Source organism: Melanostigma gelatinosum (genome assembly GCF_949748355.1).
Source record: "Melanostigma gelatinosum genome assembly, chromosome: 4".
NCBI classification, from domain to species: domain Eukaryota; kingdom Metazoa; phylum Chordata; class Actinopteri; order Perciformes; family Zoarcidae; genus Melanostigma; species Melanostigma gelatinosum.
The window spans coordinates 422,673-441,108 of NC_136637.1; the positions used below are offsets into that span (position 1 = coordinate 422,673).

General features: G+C 42.2%; 1 protein-coding gene across 1 annotated transcript; it reads left to right on the forward strand.

The window, feature by feature from the left end:
* Window positions 1-6,856: 6,856 nt before the first annotated feature.
* Window positions 6,857-10,170, forward strand: LOC306776513 (phospholipase A and acyltransferase 4-like). The gene is made up of 4 exons (XM_079267226.1): window positions 6,857-6,935; window positions 7,481-7,601; window positions 8,658-8,956; window positions 9,868-10,170. Exons 1-4 carry the CDS (start codon window positions 6,918-6,920, stop codon window positions 9,997-9,999), a joined length of 570 nt encoding a protein of 189 aa, XP_079123352.1. The 5' UTR covers window positions 6,857-6,917; the 3' UTR covers window positions 10,000-10,170.
* Window positions 10,171-18,436: the final 8,266 nt, after the last annotated feature.

Here is an 18,436-nt window from a genome sequence, read left to right on the forward strand (position 1 = left end):
GAAACCTTATGATTACAAGAAATGCAGATTACCATCAGTAACAACAACTAACGCGTTATCGTATTTCAGTGAATATTTCATGCACAAAACAACTTGAAGCTGTAATGTAATGGAATGAAACTAGCGAGAGTCGTGGTTTATCGAGGAAAACGGAAATATAGAACTCTAATTGTGATTACTTACACAGAAATGCACTTCGTCGTTGTACGGGGGGGAAAAAGCTTATTTGGCATTTAAGGGATTCTTTGAATGAATTGATACAACCAGAGGAATCAAAGCAGGCAAGTAGAACTGCGCTTGTGTTTGTGATGATTTTCGGGCCCCTTTGTCTTCTGATTTGGTTAATTTTCAGTTTTTGGGAATCCAATGGTGGAGCGGTTTGATTATCTGGCAGATTTAGTTTCATATGAGTTGGATCATGGTTTATAATCTTCATGTGACAATATCATAGTTTAACTCAATGGATGTTGTTCTTTCATTTAATGTTGCTGCGAATATCTTTTTGTTCTTCAAGGGAATTCTGCAGGAAAGATCTGAATAAAGTGTGGAAACACTGGCTTGATATCTGGCAGCTGACGGCACCTTTTCATTCTTCTTTGTTTGTTGTTATAACTTCTTTTCTTGCATCTCTTGCATGAAACATGATCTCCATAATTAAACAACAGTAACAATTAATAATTCTGAATCATTACCCAAACTCGACTCCTTGTTTATTTCCACACACCTACATTGGTGACCCGGACACTCCTGGACGTTTCCAGAAGAAAGAATGACGACGCACGCAGTTTCGCTGAAACTGCCGGAGTTTTGGGAGATGCAAGCGGCGGTGTGGTTCGCTCAAACTGAGGCACAGTTTGCCCTCAGAGACATTACAGCGGACGCGACAAGATATTATTATGCCGTGGCGGCTCTCGGCAGTTCGACAGCAGGCAGAGTGGTGAGCATTCTGGAAAATCCGCCAGAGAGGGATAAGTACAATACCCTGAAAGACCGGCTGTTGAACATTTTCGGGCTTTCGGACTCTGAGCGGGCTCGCCGGTTGCTTGCTCTGAATGGCCTCGGTGACAGCAAGCCGTCGGAACTAATGGATAAAATGTTAGCGCTGCTAGGTAAACACGAGCCGGAGTTTCTGTTTACGGAACTTTTTCTGCAGCAGCTCCCGCTGCAGGTGCGGGCGCTTTGGCCAACACCAGGATTATCGATTGTCGTGAGTTGGCCGAGGAGGCCGATAAGTTTTTTCTGGCGGGCCAACAAAGCTACACGTTGAGGCCGGCCCAAGCCACGGTGTGGCCGGGGGAGACAACGATCGTCTCCGCAGCAGCAGCAGCAGCAGCAGCAGCAGCAGCAGCAGCAGCAGCAGCAGCAGCAGCAGCAGCGAGCCAACGGCGGGGAGCTCAGCGCTCAGTGACTGCCATGGGCGTCGGTTGGGAAGGCAGGCTGCTGTTCATCAGGGACGACGTTTCCGGGCGACGCTTTCTCTGTGACACGGGGGTGCAGAGGAGCGTTGTGCCTGCATCGCGGGTGGACATGCTGACGAACGGGCAGGGCCCCCCGCTGGAAGCCGCGAACGGTACCCCCATACGCACTTTTGGGACACGGTGCCTGGAGCTGTGTTTTATGGGGCAGCGTTTCAGCTGGGACTTTGTTCCTGCCAAAATTGCCATTCCCCTGCTTGGCGCGGATTTCCTATGCTATTCCTATGCTATCCTGGGCTATTGGTGGACGTCAAGGGCCGCCGCCTGATAAATGCTGTGACTTTTTGCTCTTACCCATGTACACTAAGTGGAGCGGGCTCTACCAGGTTGACTAACATGCTTGCAGCGGCTGATGAGTTTCTGCGTCTGCTGGCCGAGTTCCCAGACCTCTCGCAGCCCACCTTCTCTTCCTCCACGGTCAAGCATGGGGTGGAGCATCACATCTCTACCACTGGCCCACCGGTACATGCCCGGGCCTGGCGCCTAGATCCGGCAAAGCTCACCATTGCCAAGATAGAGTTTGAAAACATGGAGCGCCTGGGCATCATTCGCCGCTCCGACAGTCCATGGGCTTCACCCCTGCACATGGCCCCGAAGCCTGGGGGCGGGTGGCGCCCGTGTAGAGATTATCGCCGGCTCAACGAGGCAACAATCCCGGACCGCTATCCGGTTCCACATATCCAAGACTTTTCTACCCACTTGTCGGAGAGCGTGGTGTTTTCGAAAGTTGACCTGGTACGAGGTTACCATCAAGTGCCCGCTGGACATTCCCGCTGGACATTCCCAAGACTGCGCTGATCACTCCATTCGGCCTGTTTGAGTTCTTGAGGATGCCGTTTGGTCTAAAAAACGCAGCGCAGACGTTCCAGCGTCTAATGGACACGGTGCTGAGGGACCTGCCTTTCCTGTTCGTCTACCTGGATGACATCCTGGTGGCCAGTTCGTCAAGAGCGGAGCACAGGTCTCACCTCCGGACTCTATTCGAGCGACTCAGTCAGCACGGGTTGATCATCAACCCGGCTAAGTGCCAGTTTGGGTTGACCACCATTGACTTTCTGGGTCACCGCATCACAAAGGACGGGGCGCTCCCCCTCCCGGCAAAGGTGGAGGCAGTGACTAACTATACACGCCCACTCACGGTGAGGGCCCTGCAGGAGTTTTTAGGCATGGTGAACTTTTACCATCACTTTATTCCCCGAGCAGCGCAAGTGATGCGGCCCCTGTACGAAGCCCTGAAAGGCAAGGCCATCAAACAGCTGGTGGATTGGAAAACAATCAGTAAATAACACTTATATAATATAATATAACATGTTCATTTATTGAGATGCCCCTATGGACCTTGTTATAGGAGGTAAAGAGCAGGAGAAGTAAACATGAAGTGTAATTATGAATACTGATGTTAAATTAAGCTATGATGAGATTTCACTGTTAATTTAACATCTCTATTACATGTTGATGCCTCCATGACCAAGTAAAGCAGATGAGACTGAGGACAACTATGTAGAAGAAAAGATGTTCACTTTGTCTAATATGTAGCTTGACAGAGTTCTCATGTGTGTCCTGGTGTTCTCATGTTTCCTTACCTCCTCATCCCTCACTCCCTACCCTGGTGTTCTCATGTTTCCTTACCGGCCCATCCCTCACTCCCTAACTGTCCGTGCTGGATCCGTCCCCGTTGTTTTAAAAAGCTAAATAAATGATTAGCATGACATCATCCAGCTAGCCAAACCTGTCTGGTGTACAGCTAGTACAGAAGCTTCGCATGTACTGCTTCCCTTTCCCGCAAGTCTGCTGTCTGATTGTGAGGTCAGGCTGATCTGATATCAGCTCTTTGGCTGCAGAATCTCCTCAAAGTTCTCCTCTCAAACGGGTCTTGGAGGAGGAGTGCTCGCGCTGGCGCGGGCGCCTGTAGAGACTTCTCCTGATGAGAACGCGCAGCGAGGGGGGCCTGATCGTTCTGGCCCCACGCTGAATCTATTTGAGGGCGCTGATTGGCTAAATTGTATGTCACTCATTTATATCTTGAATCAGCAATTGGCTAAACTGCTTCATAGACCCGCCTCTTTTGGGCCAAAACGATCAGGCCCCACCAAGCTGCGCGTTCTCAGAGAGCACGAGCAGAGAGCACACAGGCAGAGAGGACGAGCAGGAAAAGCATATATTTTGCGCAGATATCATATTTTACACACATTACTGGGTACATTCCATAGTTCAAAAACACAAATATTGACAATTTGTATAATTTATGATTATTATAATGTTTTTTTTTTTTTTTTTTTGTGGCTCATGGTGGGGCCATGCCCCATGGCCCTCTATTGTCCAGCCGCCACTGCTGTCATGCATTCTTCAGTGTATCGCTGTCACCTCATTGGCCCATTCTGTGCCTTCCTGTGACAGCACAGCCTGCAACTTAACGATGGTGCACGCTCTCATCTCCTCTCTCTGTCTCTGCTTCTGGTTCATCTCAGATGACTCAGAGCAGCAGGCCATTACACCTCTCCCTGGGATACAGACGCTGAAAGTCAAAAGGGTTGTTCCACCCACACACACCGCCTCATGCTACGTCCTGCAGTATGACATTTATCTGTGCTTTCTTTAATGCCATGCTATACTAAGACTGATGGTGACATTCTTGTGACACTACTATGAAACCTTTTATAGTAAACTGATCTTTTTGAAGACTTCTTCATGGCTTTACTATATATACTATATACCTTTAACATATTGTACCGTAGCATTTTTATAAAAAGTTCTTATGACGTACTATACTTTTCATAGCATACTGTATGATATTTATTATGAGCTTTCTATGGCATACTACCCTATGAAACTTTGTACAACATACTTTACTGTATTATTTAAGACATTTTATAGCACACTATACACATTTCAATGCCACACTACACTACAGTATTTTTAATAACATACTAAGCTACAACTTTTTTTGATGACCGTACTATGATAGTAAATGGTAAACTGGACTTGTTCTTGTATTTCTCTTTTTCACTCAAAGCTCTTTCACTCTCATGCCATCATTCAGCCATTCACACACTGATGAAAGGGCTGCCATGCAAGGTGCCACCTGCCCATCAGGACTCTGACTAACCATCCACACCATTCATCCAGCGTTAGGCACACATCACATCACATGCAGCACAGACACATCACATGCAGGCAGACACATCACATCACATGCAGCACAGACACATCACATCACATGCAGCACAGACACATCACATGCAGCACAGACACATCACATCACATGCAGCACAGACACAGCACATCACATGCAGCACAGACACATCACATCACATGCAGCACAGACACATCACATGCAGGCACAGACACATCACATCACATGCAGCACAGACACATCACATCACATGCAGCATAGACACATCACATGCAGCACAGACACATCACATCACATGCAGCACAGACACATCACATCACATGCAGGCACAGACACATCACATGCAGCACAGACACATCACATCACATGCAGCACAGACACATCACATGCAGCACAGACACATCACATCACATGCAGCACAGACACATCACATGCAGGCACAGACACATCACATCACATGCAGCACAGACACATCACATGCAGGCACAGACACATCACATGCAGGTACAGACACATCACATGCAGGCACAGACACATCACATGCAGGCACAGACACATCACATGCAGCACAGACACATCACATCACATGCAGCACAGACACATCCCATGCAGGCACAGACACATCACATCACATGCAGGCACAGACACATCACATGCAGGCACAGACACATCGCATCACATGCAGCACAGACACATCACATCGCATGCATGCACAGACACATCACATGCAGCACAGACACATCACATGCAGCACAGGCACATCACATGCAGCACAGACACATCACATGCAGCACAGACACATCACATCACATGCAGGCACAGACACATCCCATGCAGAACAGACACATCACATCACATGCAGCACAGACACATCACATGCAGGCACAGACACATCACATCACATGCAGCACAGACACATCAAATCACATGCAGCACAGACACATCACATCACATGCAGGCACAGACACATCTCATCACATGCAGCACAGACACATCACATCACATGCAGCACAGACACATCACATGCAGCACAGACACATCACATCACATGCAGCACAGACACATCACATGCAGCACAGACACATCACATCACATGCATGCACAGCCACATCACATCACATGCAGCACAGACACATCACATCACATGCAGCACAGACACATCAAATCACATGCAGCACAGACACATCACATGCAGGCACAGACACATCACATGCAGCACAGACACATCACATCACATGCAGCACAGACACATCACATCACATGCAGCACAGACACATCACATCACATGCAGCACAGACACATCACATCACATGCAGGCACAGCCACATCGCATCACATGCAGCACAGGCACATCACATGCAGCACAGACACATCACATGCATGCACAGACACATCACATCACATCCAGCACAGACACATCACATGCAGCACAGACACATCACATGCAGCACAGACACATCACATGCAGCACAGACACATCACATGCAGCACAGACACATCACATCACATGCAGGCACAGACACATCACATGCAGCACAGACACATCACATCACATGCAGCACAGACACATCACATGCAGGCACAGACACATCACATCACATGCAGGCACAGACACATCACATGCAGCACAGACACATCACATGCAGCACAGACACATCACCTCACATGCAGCACAGACACATCACATCACATGCAGCAGACACATCACATGCAGCACAGACACATCACATGCAGCACAGACACATCACATGCAGGCACAGACACATCACATGCAGCACAGACACATCACATGCAGGCACAGACACATCACATCACATGCAACACAGACACATCACATGCAGCACAGACACATCACATGCAGGCACAGCCGGCGGGACCAGTGATGAACACACAACCTCATATTCACTGAGTAGAATCTCTTACATACTCATTTACAGCTTCCTCAATCATGTCTCTTTGAGAGAAACCATCTTTATGGAGTTTGGTTATTTTTTGGTAATGTCACAGTTGAGCCGAAGTAATAAGTAAACAATATATGTTTATATATTTTCAAGCAAGAGCAAAAGAGTTCAGTGCAGATGAAGCTTGTTATGTTGACACTTCTTCATAAACGTTCTTAATGTGTAGCTTGTTTGTGGCAGCATTCTTAAATGAGCTGTTACGTGATACTTCCTCCCTGTATTGGCCAATCACTTGTCTTTTTCCCCCTCAAGTAGATTCCAAACAGTCAGACCAGTTTCTTACACAACACACATGCAACCTGCCAGCAGCTCATCAGCCACCGTCCACGCTGACTGAAGGAGCCAGATATGGATTTCCAAGAGCAGGTAAGAACTAATAAGAAAGAAGTAGCACAGCTCTGAACTTTGTCTAATGGAACAGTGACAACGGAAATACAAAATGTGTTGAAGATGATCAGACATCTGCTCATGCTGTAGCATGATCACCTGTACTCTCTGTGACTCTGACTGTTCTGTAGGTTAGTCAGTGCACTGCAGTAGAATACAGCGATGTGACGCAGTCTTCCAAAGGAAGAAAACTCTGTCAAACACATTCTGCACTTTTGTATTATATTGAATTGCATTAATTAACCAGATACTTTTGTCCAAAGAAACTTTGAATATGTGCAATCGACCTCCGTTGGACAAGAACTCGACGTCATCACAACTGTTAGAACATGACTTACAAACAAACAAAGCTACACGGTGATTAGCTTCACATACAGTGTTAGTGATCGTAATGGTTTACTGTGGAACTTGTGACAGCGACTCTGCCTGAACTCAATCTGGTTAAACCTGCTCCCAGGCGGGACAGGGAGTGGAGCAGGGTGGAGATGTGTCTGAGACGCTTTCTTGTTTTGCAATGATTGCAGGTTGAAGAAATCACATCCACGGCCAAATTTGGAGACTTGATAGAATTTGCCTACCCCATTGGATATTCACACTGGGGAGTTTATGATGAAGATGGATATGTATTCCATTTTGCTGTTGCGGGTGAGTACAGCGTTGTAGATTACATTGTCTGAATTTGTTTCTGTGTGAATTGTTTCTTTGATTGATGTTGGTTGATTACATGTTTTGAAATGTACTGGAGGAATAAGACTACTCTCTGATTTATCATTCTTTAATAAGGCCCCTTCAGACAAGCTGTATTTTTACCAATTACTGTGATAGTGTTTAATATGTAATTTAATAATCTCAAGGTAGACATCTGGAAACCTGTGAATGTGAATGAGTTGTTAGAACTGTATTCTGGCCCAGATGGTTCCTGAATATCTTAAGAGCTAAATGATGAAGTCAAACCAAAGACATTTTTCACAACCTGGCAACCCAGACAGTTCTTCTTATAACTGATTCGTAAAGCATTAGTATTAAAGGATACGGCTTTCTTGTTAACAAATGCCACGAGAAGCCCACAACCAACAGTGAATATATGTACTAACAAGTGCTGTGTGTTGGGGCTGATACATCCTCTCCCTGTGGGCTAGAGCTCCACTAACTGACAGACGAACTGCTTTAATATACGACCGTTTGTGTGCAGGCCTCCTGCCGGAACAGTGTAGCTCATCGCACTCTGCCTGCTAGTGTTGAACAATGTCATGTGATCAATTGTGTTTTCTTTATTGAGTTTGCATTCAATGTTTCCAGTTTCTCACTTGTAATTTACAGCTAAATTAACCCAAAATGCCAAAGATCCACTTTGGAACAAAGCTTCACAAACCTGTCACCATTGTTTGGCCCTCAATCATTAACCCTTCACAAAATACACAACACACCAAAACACAGGTTTACACTTGTTCTGCCCTTGTTTGTTGAAAGACTTGAATATAATGGCAGCTTTGCTTATAAATGATTCAGTTCCAGAGACTATAAAACACTATTTTCAGGGCATGACTGGTTTGGTGAATGTTGCTATTTATCAGTGCTATAAAGGCTAAAGGATGCTATGAAGGCTAAAGGATGCTATAAAGGCTAAAGGATGCTATAAAGGCTAAAGGATGCTATAAAGGCTAAAGGATGCATGTTTCTATATCTTGTCTCTTTCTTTAGATGAGAGGCAACTTATGAACAACATACGTACTTACCTGCAAAAAATCTTCCCGGTCTGTGGCGACCTTCTTCTCGGGATGACCAAGATCCGCAGAGTGCCTCTTGGTGAGGTGAATGTCCCGAAGGGTGTCCGCATCTCGATCGGTAACAGCCATCACACCTTCACACCATCAGCACCCGAGCACATGAGACCACGGTGTGACGCCCTCCTGGATCAGGACTTCCAGTATAAACTCTTCACCCTCAACTGCGAGCACTTTGCCACTTTTGTACGTTACGGAACAGCAGTGTGCAACCAGGTATGACTTTAGCGGTGAAAGTGATCATCTGAAGTGCGATAACTGGCCTGTTTAGATTAAGCAGCAACCTGCATGTTTGGCCATATTAGACCAACCAACCTGTCAATTGTGTGTTATATTTATATCTCCATGAAAATATTCACAAAAGCTTGCACATCTATACGACAAACACTAGTTGCTGGAAGAAAAGCATGGAAAAGATGCAAAATAAATTGGGTGAGCACACTAGATGCTCCCGCCATCAATGAAATATTGACGGGAGCATCGTCTCCCGTCTGAGCCCAGTGACATCATAGAGACACAACAAAGCTCAACGAAATCAATTCACACAACTCTGACCCCCAGTTCAACCTCATGGATCTAAGGACTGCATCAATCTGAAGAACTTAACAAAATTCAATATATGAAATTGGTATGAGTTACATTCGAGGGCCATGTAAGTCAGTACTAAAAGGCTCAGTTGTTGCTGAACGGTGAATACGTCGTATCTGTTGCTGCGTGTCGCTTTAAGGAGCAGTGTGTTTGTGGCATCACGTGGTGAGTTGCAGATTGCAACCATCTGAAACCATAGTGATGCACAGCGGTGTTGGAGAACTATGGTGACCTTCGGGTCATGCAAAAATACAACAAGTCCATATTTGTTTTGTCCGTTCTGGGCTCCTGTAGAAACACGGTGGACTCCGAGGAAGAGGCCCAGCTCCATACGTAGATATCAGGGCTCATTCTATGCTTCGACAACAACGCTTCCAAGTTCCAGATGATGACAACTTAGTGATGAATATTATATTCCATTGCTAATAACAGATCTCCCTAAAGTGTACACACTGCTCCTTTATGTGGTCTGATGCATTGTAAGACCTTGCTGACCTTAATGACCACTAAGAGGCTGCCATTCTCTTCTTTCTCTTTAGATTCCTGCAAGACCGAAGAATAAAGAGTGCGAGGTGGCCACTGCAGTCTTCAAGAACGTCGTCAGATCTAAAGAAACTGCTCAAGACGCCTTGAACTTTACCTCCGACTTCTTTAATGCACGTGTGTGGTAGCAGAATGCATTCTGGGGGAATGAAGTGAACACTGGTGTAAATCATAAATGGTCTGTTGGACTATATTAACCCTCAATTATTAATACAATTAATCAGACTTACTAATCAATCATTGTCATGCAACCTCAGCCTCACATGCCAAATGTTATGTCAAACAACGTGTTTACTTGTGACCCAGCTCATGTGTGTGCGTGTGTGTGTGTGTTAACAAGAGGCAGTACAGTGACGGCGGAAGCCAACCATGTAGCTCCACAGGAGAACACCTCGAAGCTTCTATTTGACTTCTTTTGAATGGAGCCTAACTTGAGACGAGGGCAGTGCTGCGGGGACATCGAGATAAGAGCAGGTTAACACTTATAAGGACATATCAATACGGATATGTCAATAAGGACATATCAATACGGATATGTCAATAAGGATATATCAATAAGGATATATCAATAAGGATATGTCAATAAGGATATATCAATAAGGATATATCAATAAGGATATGTCAATAAGGATATAACAATAAGGATATGTCAATAAGGATATGTCAATAAGGATATGTCAATAAGGATATATCAATAAGGATACAGCAATAAGGATATGTCAATAAGGATATAACAATAAGGATATGTCAATAAGGATATAACAACAAGGATATGTCAATAAGGATATGTCAATAAGGATATAACAATAAGAATATGTCAATAAGGATATGTCAATAAGGATATATCAATAAGGATATGTCAATAAGGATATAACAATAAGGATATGTCAATAAGGATATGTCAATAAGGATATAACAATAAGGATATAGCAATAAGGATATGTCAATAAGGATATGTTAATAAGGACATATCAATAAGGATATAACAATAAGGATATGTCAATAAGGATATAACAATAAGGATATGTCAATAAGGATATAACAATAAGGATATATCAATAAGGATATGTCAATAAGGATATGTCAATAAGGATATAACAATAAGGATATAAAAATAAGGATATAAAAATAAGGATATAACAATAAGGATATAAAAATAAGGATATAACAATAAGGATATAGCAATAAGGATATGTCAATAAGGATATGTCAATAAGGATATGTCAATAAGGATACAGCAATAAGGATATAGCAAGCCTTCAGGTAGAGATATGAGTAAGTATTCCACTACTACAAAGAGATAATCTCATCAATACTCGCTTCTTTCCCAAGACACAATATCTGCTTTTAAAAACATGTATGTTATTTTAAAAACAAACTAATTCAGAACCCAATCAGAATGGACTTAAATGGACTGCACTTGTACACTTGTGCACTTGCACTTGTACTTGTACACTTGTACTTGTGTAGTTCTTTTCTAGTCTTCTGACCACTCAAAGCACTTTCACACCACATGACATTTCCGCTTTTACACCCAAAACAATGCCTTGCCCAAGGGCACATAGACAAGAACTAGCAGGGCCAGTGATGGAACTGCCAACCCTCTGATTGACGGACGACGATACTGTCATATTTCTTTACCAATTGTTTAGGCCAAACTATACCAAGACATATTTTATCACATATTATGACATTAAATATTATGACATTTGTTTGGAATACTTCAGTATGAAGCACTATAATATAACAATATAACATACTAAACTACATTTCTTTATGGCGCACAGTTTGATGTACACTATGACAGTTTGTATGACAGGACATACTAAACGATGATATTTTCACGTTTTTGTTTCACGACATATATTTTATGACTTTTTGTGGCACTCTACACAATATTTTATAAAATACTATATTATGACACTTTTATATGAAATGTAAATTGCATAATATACTTTATCATCTTTTTTCATGGCATTTATACAATGACATATTTTGTTACTTTTTATGGCATAACATACTATGAAATGATTTCGGTAGTTTTTATGGCATATTATGCTATGATATATCTTATGAAATACTATTTCACTTTTTATACTTTTTACACTTTTTATAACATACTAACTACACTATGACACTTTTTATAACATACTAACTACACTATGACACTTTTTATAACATACTAACTACACTATGATGCTTTTTATAACATACTAACTACACTATGACACTTTTTATAACATACTAACTATACTATGGCACTTTTTATAACATACTAACTATACTATGACACTTTTTATAACATACTAACTACACTATGGCACTTTTTATAACATACTAACTACACTATGATGCTTTTTATAACATACTAACTACACTATGACACTTTTTATAACATACTAACTATACTATGGCACTTTTTATAACATACTAACTATACTATGACACTTTTTATAACATACTAACTACACTATGGCACTTTTTATAACATACTAACTACACTATGATGCTTTTTATAACATACTAACTACACTATGACACTTTTTATAACATACTAACTATACTATGACACTTTTTATAACATACTAACTACACTATGGCACTTTTTATAACATACTAACTACACTATGATGCTTTTTATAACATACTAACTATACTATGGCACTTTTTATAACATACTAACTACACTATGACGCTTTTTTATAACATACTAACTACACTATGACGCTTTTTTATGACATACTAACTATACTATGGCACTTTTTATAACATACTAACTACACTATGACACTTTTTATAACATACTAACTACACTATGCCACTTTTTACAACATACTAACTATACTATGACACTTTTTACAACATACTAACTACACTATGACACTTTTTATAACATACTAACTACACTATGACACTTTTTATAACATACTAATTACACTATGGCACTTTTTATAACATACTAACTACACTATGGCACTTTTTATAACATACTAACTACACTGACACTTTTTATAACATACTAACTACACTATGGCACTTTTTATAACATACTAACTACACTATGGCACTTTTTATAACATACTAACTACACTATGACACTTTTTATAACATACTAACTACACTATGACACTTTTTATAACATACTAACTACACTATGACACTTTTTATAACATACTAACTATACTATGACACTTTTTATAACATACTAACTATACTATGACACTTTTTATAACATACTAACTACACTATGACACTTTTTATAACATACTAACTACACTATGGCACTTTTTATAACATACTAACTACACTATGGCACTTTTTATAACATACTAACTATACTATGACACTTTTTATAACATACTAACTACACTATGCCACTTTTTATAACATACTAACTACACTATGACACTTTTTATAACATACTAACTACACTATGACACTTTTTATAACATACTAACTACACTATGGCACTTTTTATAACATACTAACTATACTATGACACTTTTTATAACATACTAACTACACTATGACACTTTTTATAACATACTAACTACACTCTGATGTATTTTATGAAACACTAGTCTCAGCGCTTGATATTTTTTACCAAATTTTCAAGGCAACAAGGACATTGTTTATGCTATTATACCAGGGATTCCCAAAGTGTGGTGCGCGCACCCCCAGAGCTGCCTCTAGGGGGTGCGCGAGAGGAAAAATGTAATGGTGGTCTCATGGTGCATTCCTGTCTCCTAAAAATGACGTTCCCCCAAAACTAAAATGCATTCTCAATTACGTTTGACCATAAACGTATTTTCTCCCTGATTACGTTTGTGTTTGACGTATTACAAATACGTTTCTCATCAACATATCTTTGCCATACTCTAGTCTTTATTATTTTTCTGTGATCTGCCTCGCCTCTACCCCGACCGCGGCCTGTTCCGAGGGCTGAGGACCTGAAGATCGGGTGCCTCGTGGCGGGGGCGGCTGGAGACCTCGCGTCCCGGCGCCAACGGGTGAGCGCCGCCACTCGGAACCATAAAACAAAGTCCCGGATTTCACCCGGGAGATATTCTGGAGGTATTGTGGCCGGGTGATGTGCCTCGTTGCTGGGGAGGTATGAGCCGAGAGTGGCGGGGTGTTATGGAGGTATATTTTATTTATTTGTATCCATCTAACCCTAACCATAACTTCCACTAGGAAGCCACGTCCCCACGCGGGCCTTTGTAGAGGTATTGTAGCCGTGTAATGTTCCTCGTTGCTCTTGGCTGGATGAGCGCGTTGCTGCTGGAGACAGGCGGCGTGTTGTGGTAGTAGTCTGACCGCGTAATAGGGAGAAGGAGAAGCGGTGGTGGAGAGGGAAAAAAAGGTTAAAGTGTTAAAATGTTGATGAGAAAGGTTTTTGTGATAAGTCAAACACAAACGTAATCAGGGAGAAAATATGTTTTTGGTCAAACGTAATTGAGAATGCATTTTAGTTTTGGGGGAACGTACTTTTTAGGAGACAGGACGGTTGAATGGTGTAATAAATATAAATATAAATATAAATTGAAATAAAATTTAAAAAAATGTTAGTGAGATTTTACACAAAATAAAAACATGAATTATAAAAATTTAAAATTTAAAACTTACAATTTAATAAATAAATGCACTTCAGCTCCTGCCGCCAGTCTTTTACGTACACACACATACATGTAGCCTAGCTTGTGCAGCTAACAGCTAACTTCATTCATGCAAATATGATAAACTGGCTGAAATCGGGGAAACTGTCATAAAAGAGGAGAGGGGCAGAGAGAGTGAGAGAGAGAGAGAGAGAGAGAGAGAGAGAGAGAGAGAGAGAGAGAGAGAGAGAGAGAGAGAGAGAGAGAGAGAGAGAGAGAGTGAGTGAGTGAGTGAGTGAGTGAGTGAGTGAGTGAGTGAGTGAGTGAGTGAGTGAGTGAGTGAGTGAGAGAGAGAGAGAGAGAGAGAGAGGGGAATCGGAGGTGAGAGGAACGGAGATGTGCGTTGGGGAGAGACCGGGAGAAGAAATCGAGCCAGAGTCAGAGAAAGACTGAGGAGACCGAAAAGGAGGAAGGGATAGCACCGACAAATCGGGAGCACATCGGCCCATCGCGCAGTCAAGGTAAAAAAGAGGAAACGAGAGAGAGCATCAGACTGGGAGGAAAAAGAGGAAATATGATGAAAAGTATCTGTGTCTGGGCTTCACTTGGATTGGCAAGTCAAAAGCCCCTTACATTTTCATATCAAAATCGGAGGAGTTACAAAACAGCCCAAAACAACTGCAGTCTCATTCATGTTGGGTCTACAAAACACGCACTGCGGGCTTCATATCTGGTCACAGAATAGCAAGAAAGGGGCTACCGCACACAATCACCCAAGACATGTGCTCACCAGCAGCCAAAGCGATGGTGGAATGTATGATTGGAGAGAGAAGCAAACAAGTTGGACGTGATCCCGCGTCCAACAACACTGTGTCTCCGCATCGATGCTTTGTCTGAAGACAACCTGGCTTCTTCACGCGACCTAGTCGGTCGCGTGAAGAAGAGTGAGTTTTACTCTCTGCAAGTAGACGAGCCTACAGATGTGGCCAATCTGGCCAATCTTCTGGTGTACGTCCGTCAACAAACGCCACGCGTGAGCAAACTGTTCTCTCATTGGTCCGATTTTTATGCGGCTATAAATAGGCCTAAAAGGTTTGGGAACCGCTGTATTATACTATACGATACTATATTCTTTACCTATTCTATCACATTTGATGGCATACTATGAACTGTTTTAAACAATACTGTACTAAGACATTTTTATGCTATTTGTCATCGAATACTATAATATCACATTTTTTCTGACATTTTTCTGGCATTCTATGCTATGACAATCGGACATATTTCAATACATACTGTACTATGAACTATTTTAAACAATACTATACTATGACATTGTTTATGCTCTAGATCAGGGGTCTTCAACATGTTTCAGGCCAAGGACCCACAAACTGATGGAGAGATGGAGCAGGGACCCCCGACTATATATATTGTGTAAAATTGTGTTTTATATTAACTAGGCCTAGTGCCATGTATAAACATACCTCTTTATTGTGCATTCAATACTAAGCTATTCAAATAATACACAGGTTCATGTATTCATGTTGTTATGTTAAACGTGTGCAAGGTACAGTGAGTCTGAGGCCGTGCCACTGACATTTATAAACACACCTTGTCAGCTGATACCAATGCCAACATCAACATTGTCTGTCAATTGCATGATAATCATCATACAAGCTATTCACACTGATGTTTTCATTTTAAACATGAATGTGGAAACTAAAATGAGTGATGGCCTATTAGTGCCACTGCCATGCATAAACATACCTGTTATCTTTCATACAATACTGGACTATTAAAATAATGGACACATTCATGTTTAGAGAAAAATAAAAAATGTTTAAATTGTCTAATCAACCAAACATTTCGCGGACCCCCTGCAGTACCTCCGCGGACCCCCTAGGGGTCGCGGACCCCCTGTTGAAGACCTCTGCTATAGACACAATACTACAGATGAAACATACTATTTCCTGACATGACTAATAGAATTGAACTTATCGCTTTGGTTAATTTGTTAAAAGTGTTTAAATGATTTTATTTGAGCTTCTCACCTGTATTGGGAAGCTACAGGGAAGGGAAGGAGAGAAGGGAAGGAGAGAAGTGACGACGTACAGAACGGAGTCCCACTCAAAACTGGACCGCTGCGGTAAGATCTCAGCTGATACATCCCATAGAACACCTGATACTGTACACATATCAGTGGTATGAGCTGTTATGCTGCACAGAGCAGAGGCAAAGTCGTCAGTAGGTTTACGTCGCTGAAATGCTTCAAATAGAGACAGAAATACAGATAACAAGCCTTAAAGAGGAACAGCCGTGATTCACTGTTCTATGTCAAAGTAAGCAAACAAGTGAGTACCAGATGATTGGTTTTGGTCTATTGAGGGTTGCTCCAACAGTAGGTTACAGAGATTGTTGCTTTAACAAGACACCATCATGCAAGGTCAAAGGTGAAACTGAGTGCAGCGGGTGAGGTGTGAAGTCAAAGTCCCAGGGTAGCTCTGCTGCAACGTCTTCAGCATCTTCAGAGCAGCAAACAACGGCCGGCGGCAACACAGAGGGATTCTGACGCTCGTCATGTGTTCTTTGCTCCATTCAAAACATTCCGACTGTAAGATGTCAAGGGGCTCCACCGGGGCTTTGGACTTGGTCTAAAGGAGTCAAACAAAGATGCAAACAACTCAGTCTGGTTGATGAAACCTATCTGGGTGAAAGAGAAGCCAACAGTTATACACTAGGGAGCAGAGGACAGCCGGGAACAGTGGAACTGTAAAACACTGGAAAGATATGCCGGTAAATACAACTTGAGTCCCAACTGCAATAAAAACAAACACAAGCATGTGCAACAATGAATATCAGTGTTCCAGCTGTGCTTTAAGTGCCCATCAACCAGCACAGCTTAGAAGAACGCAGTGCAAGGACGATGCAATGGGGACATTTTTAAAGATGAGATAATCTATTCAACTTTGTGATTGCACTAATATCTCTCTATAAAAGGAGGGAGGAGCAGCTATGTCCTTACACTCTGCAGCTCTGAAGATGAAGACAGCACAGCTCACAGCTTTCTGTTCACTCGCCAACATGGTTTCAGTCAGACGTCTGTTTCCAGTCTCTGAAAGACAATAGCCTCAAAAGAATCAAACCGTTCCGCTTGTTCTGTGACAATGCCAGATCATTTGTTACGGGACAAATTATTTATCATTATTAGTTATCACATCAAAAAGGGTCATTTTTCAAGATGTACTCTCTGGATGAGTTGCCCTCAGAGCAGATAGTTGCGTCTAACTGTGAACCCGGAGAAGCATTTGGTTGATGCGACGGCCTCTCCCGGGACCCTCAGTCTGCTGCTGTGCTGACTTTCATGTTGGAAACTGTAAACTCTCCAGACCTCCAGTGTGCTGCAGGCAGCATCTGCTGTTCTCTTGTTTCAACCAACCCCGAGGCCACATGCACGTTACACGTTCCATCATCACTGCAGTACATCTTCAACAGAGAGGAAATCAGCATCGCACTTTCACATTATTTTCACTTTCTTCCACGTGTGACAATGAAGACATTTAAACATTAAAAAAAGAAAAGAAACACATTACAATGTTTGATTATTGTGCCAGAAATGGTGGTCAAAGTCAATAATTATCAATGTAAACTCAATGACTATGTTTAATGCTCTGACCTCAGTGAGCACTGTGTGTCTGCAAGCAGAAGCTCCTTAACTGCAATTCAAATGAACAGGATTATACAGTTTTTTCCTGAGTTTCCTGGGTTTTTCATACTGTTCCAGGCAGACGTTGGTTTCGGTACATCTGTGTATGGTATGAAACCCAATTAGCACACACTAGTCCTAATCTCTAACGTTTGTTCAGAAGGCAGACTTTCACATTTGTGCTGTAGAAGATAATCCACATTGTTCATGGACCTGCGTCGTTCTTAAAAATAAATGCTAAGTTGTGCTAGCTATGAGACACTGACC

Coding starts and splice junctions, on each gene's coding strand:
- LOC306776513 (XM_079267226.1), top strand. Junction 7,602..8,657: donor ATTCCATTTTGCTGTTGCGG/GTGAGTACAGCG, acceptor CTCTTTCTTTAG/ATGAGAGGCAACTTATGAAC. Junction 8,957..9,867: donor GAACAGCAGTGTGCAACCAG/GTATGACTTTAG, acceptor CTTTCTCTTTAG/ATTCCTGCAAGACCGAAGAA.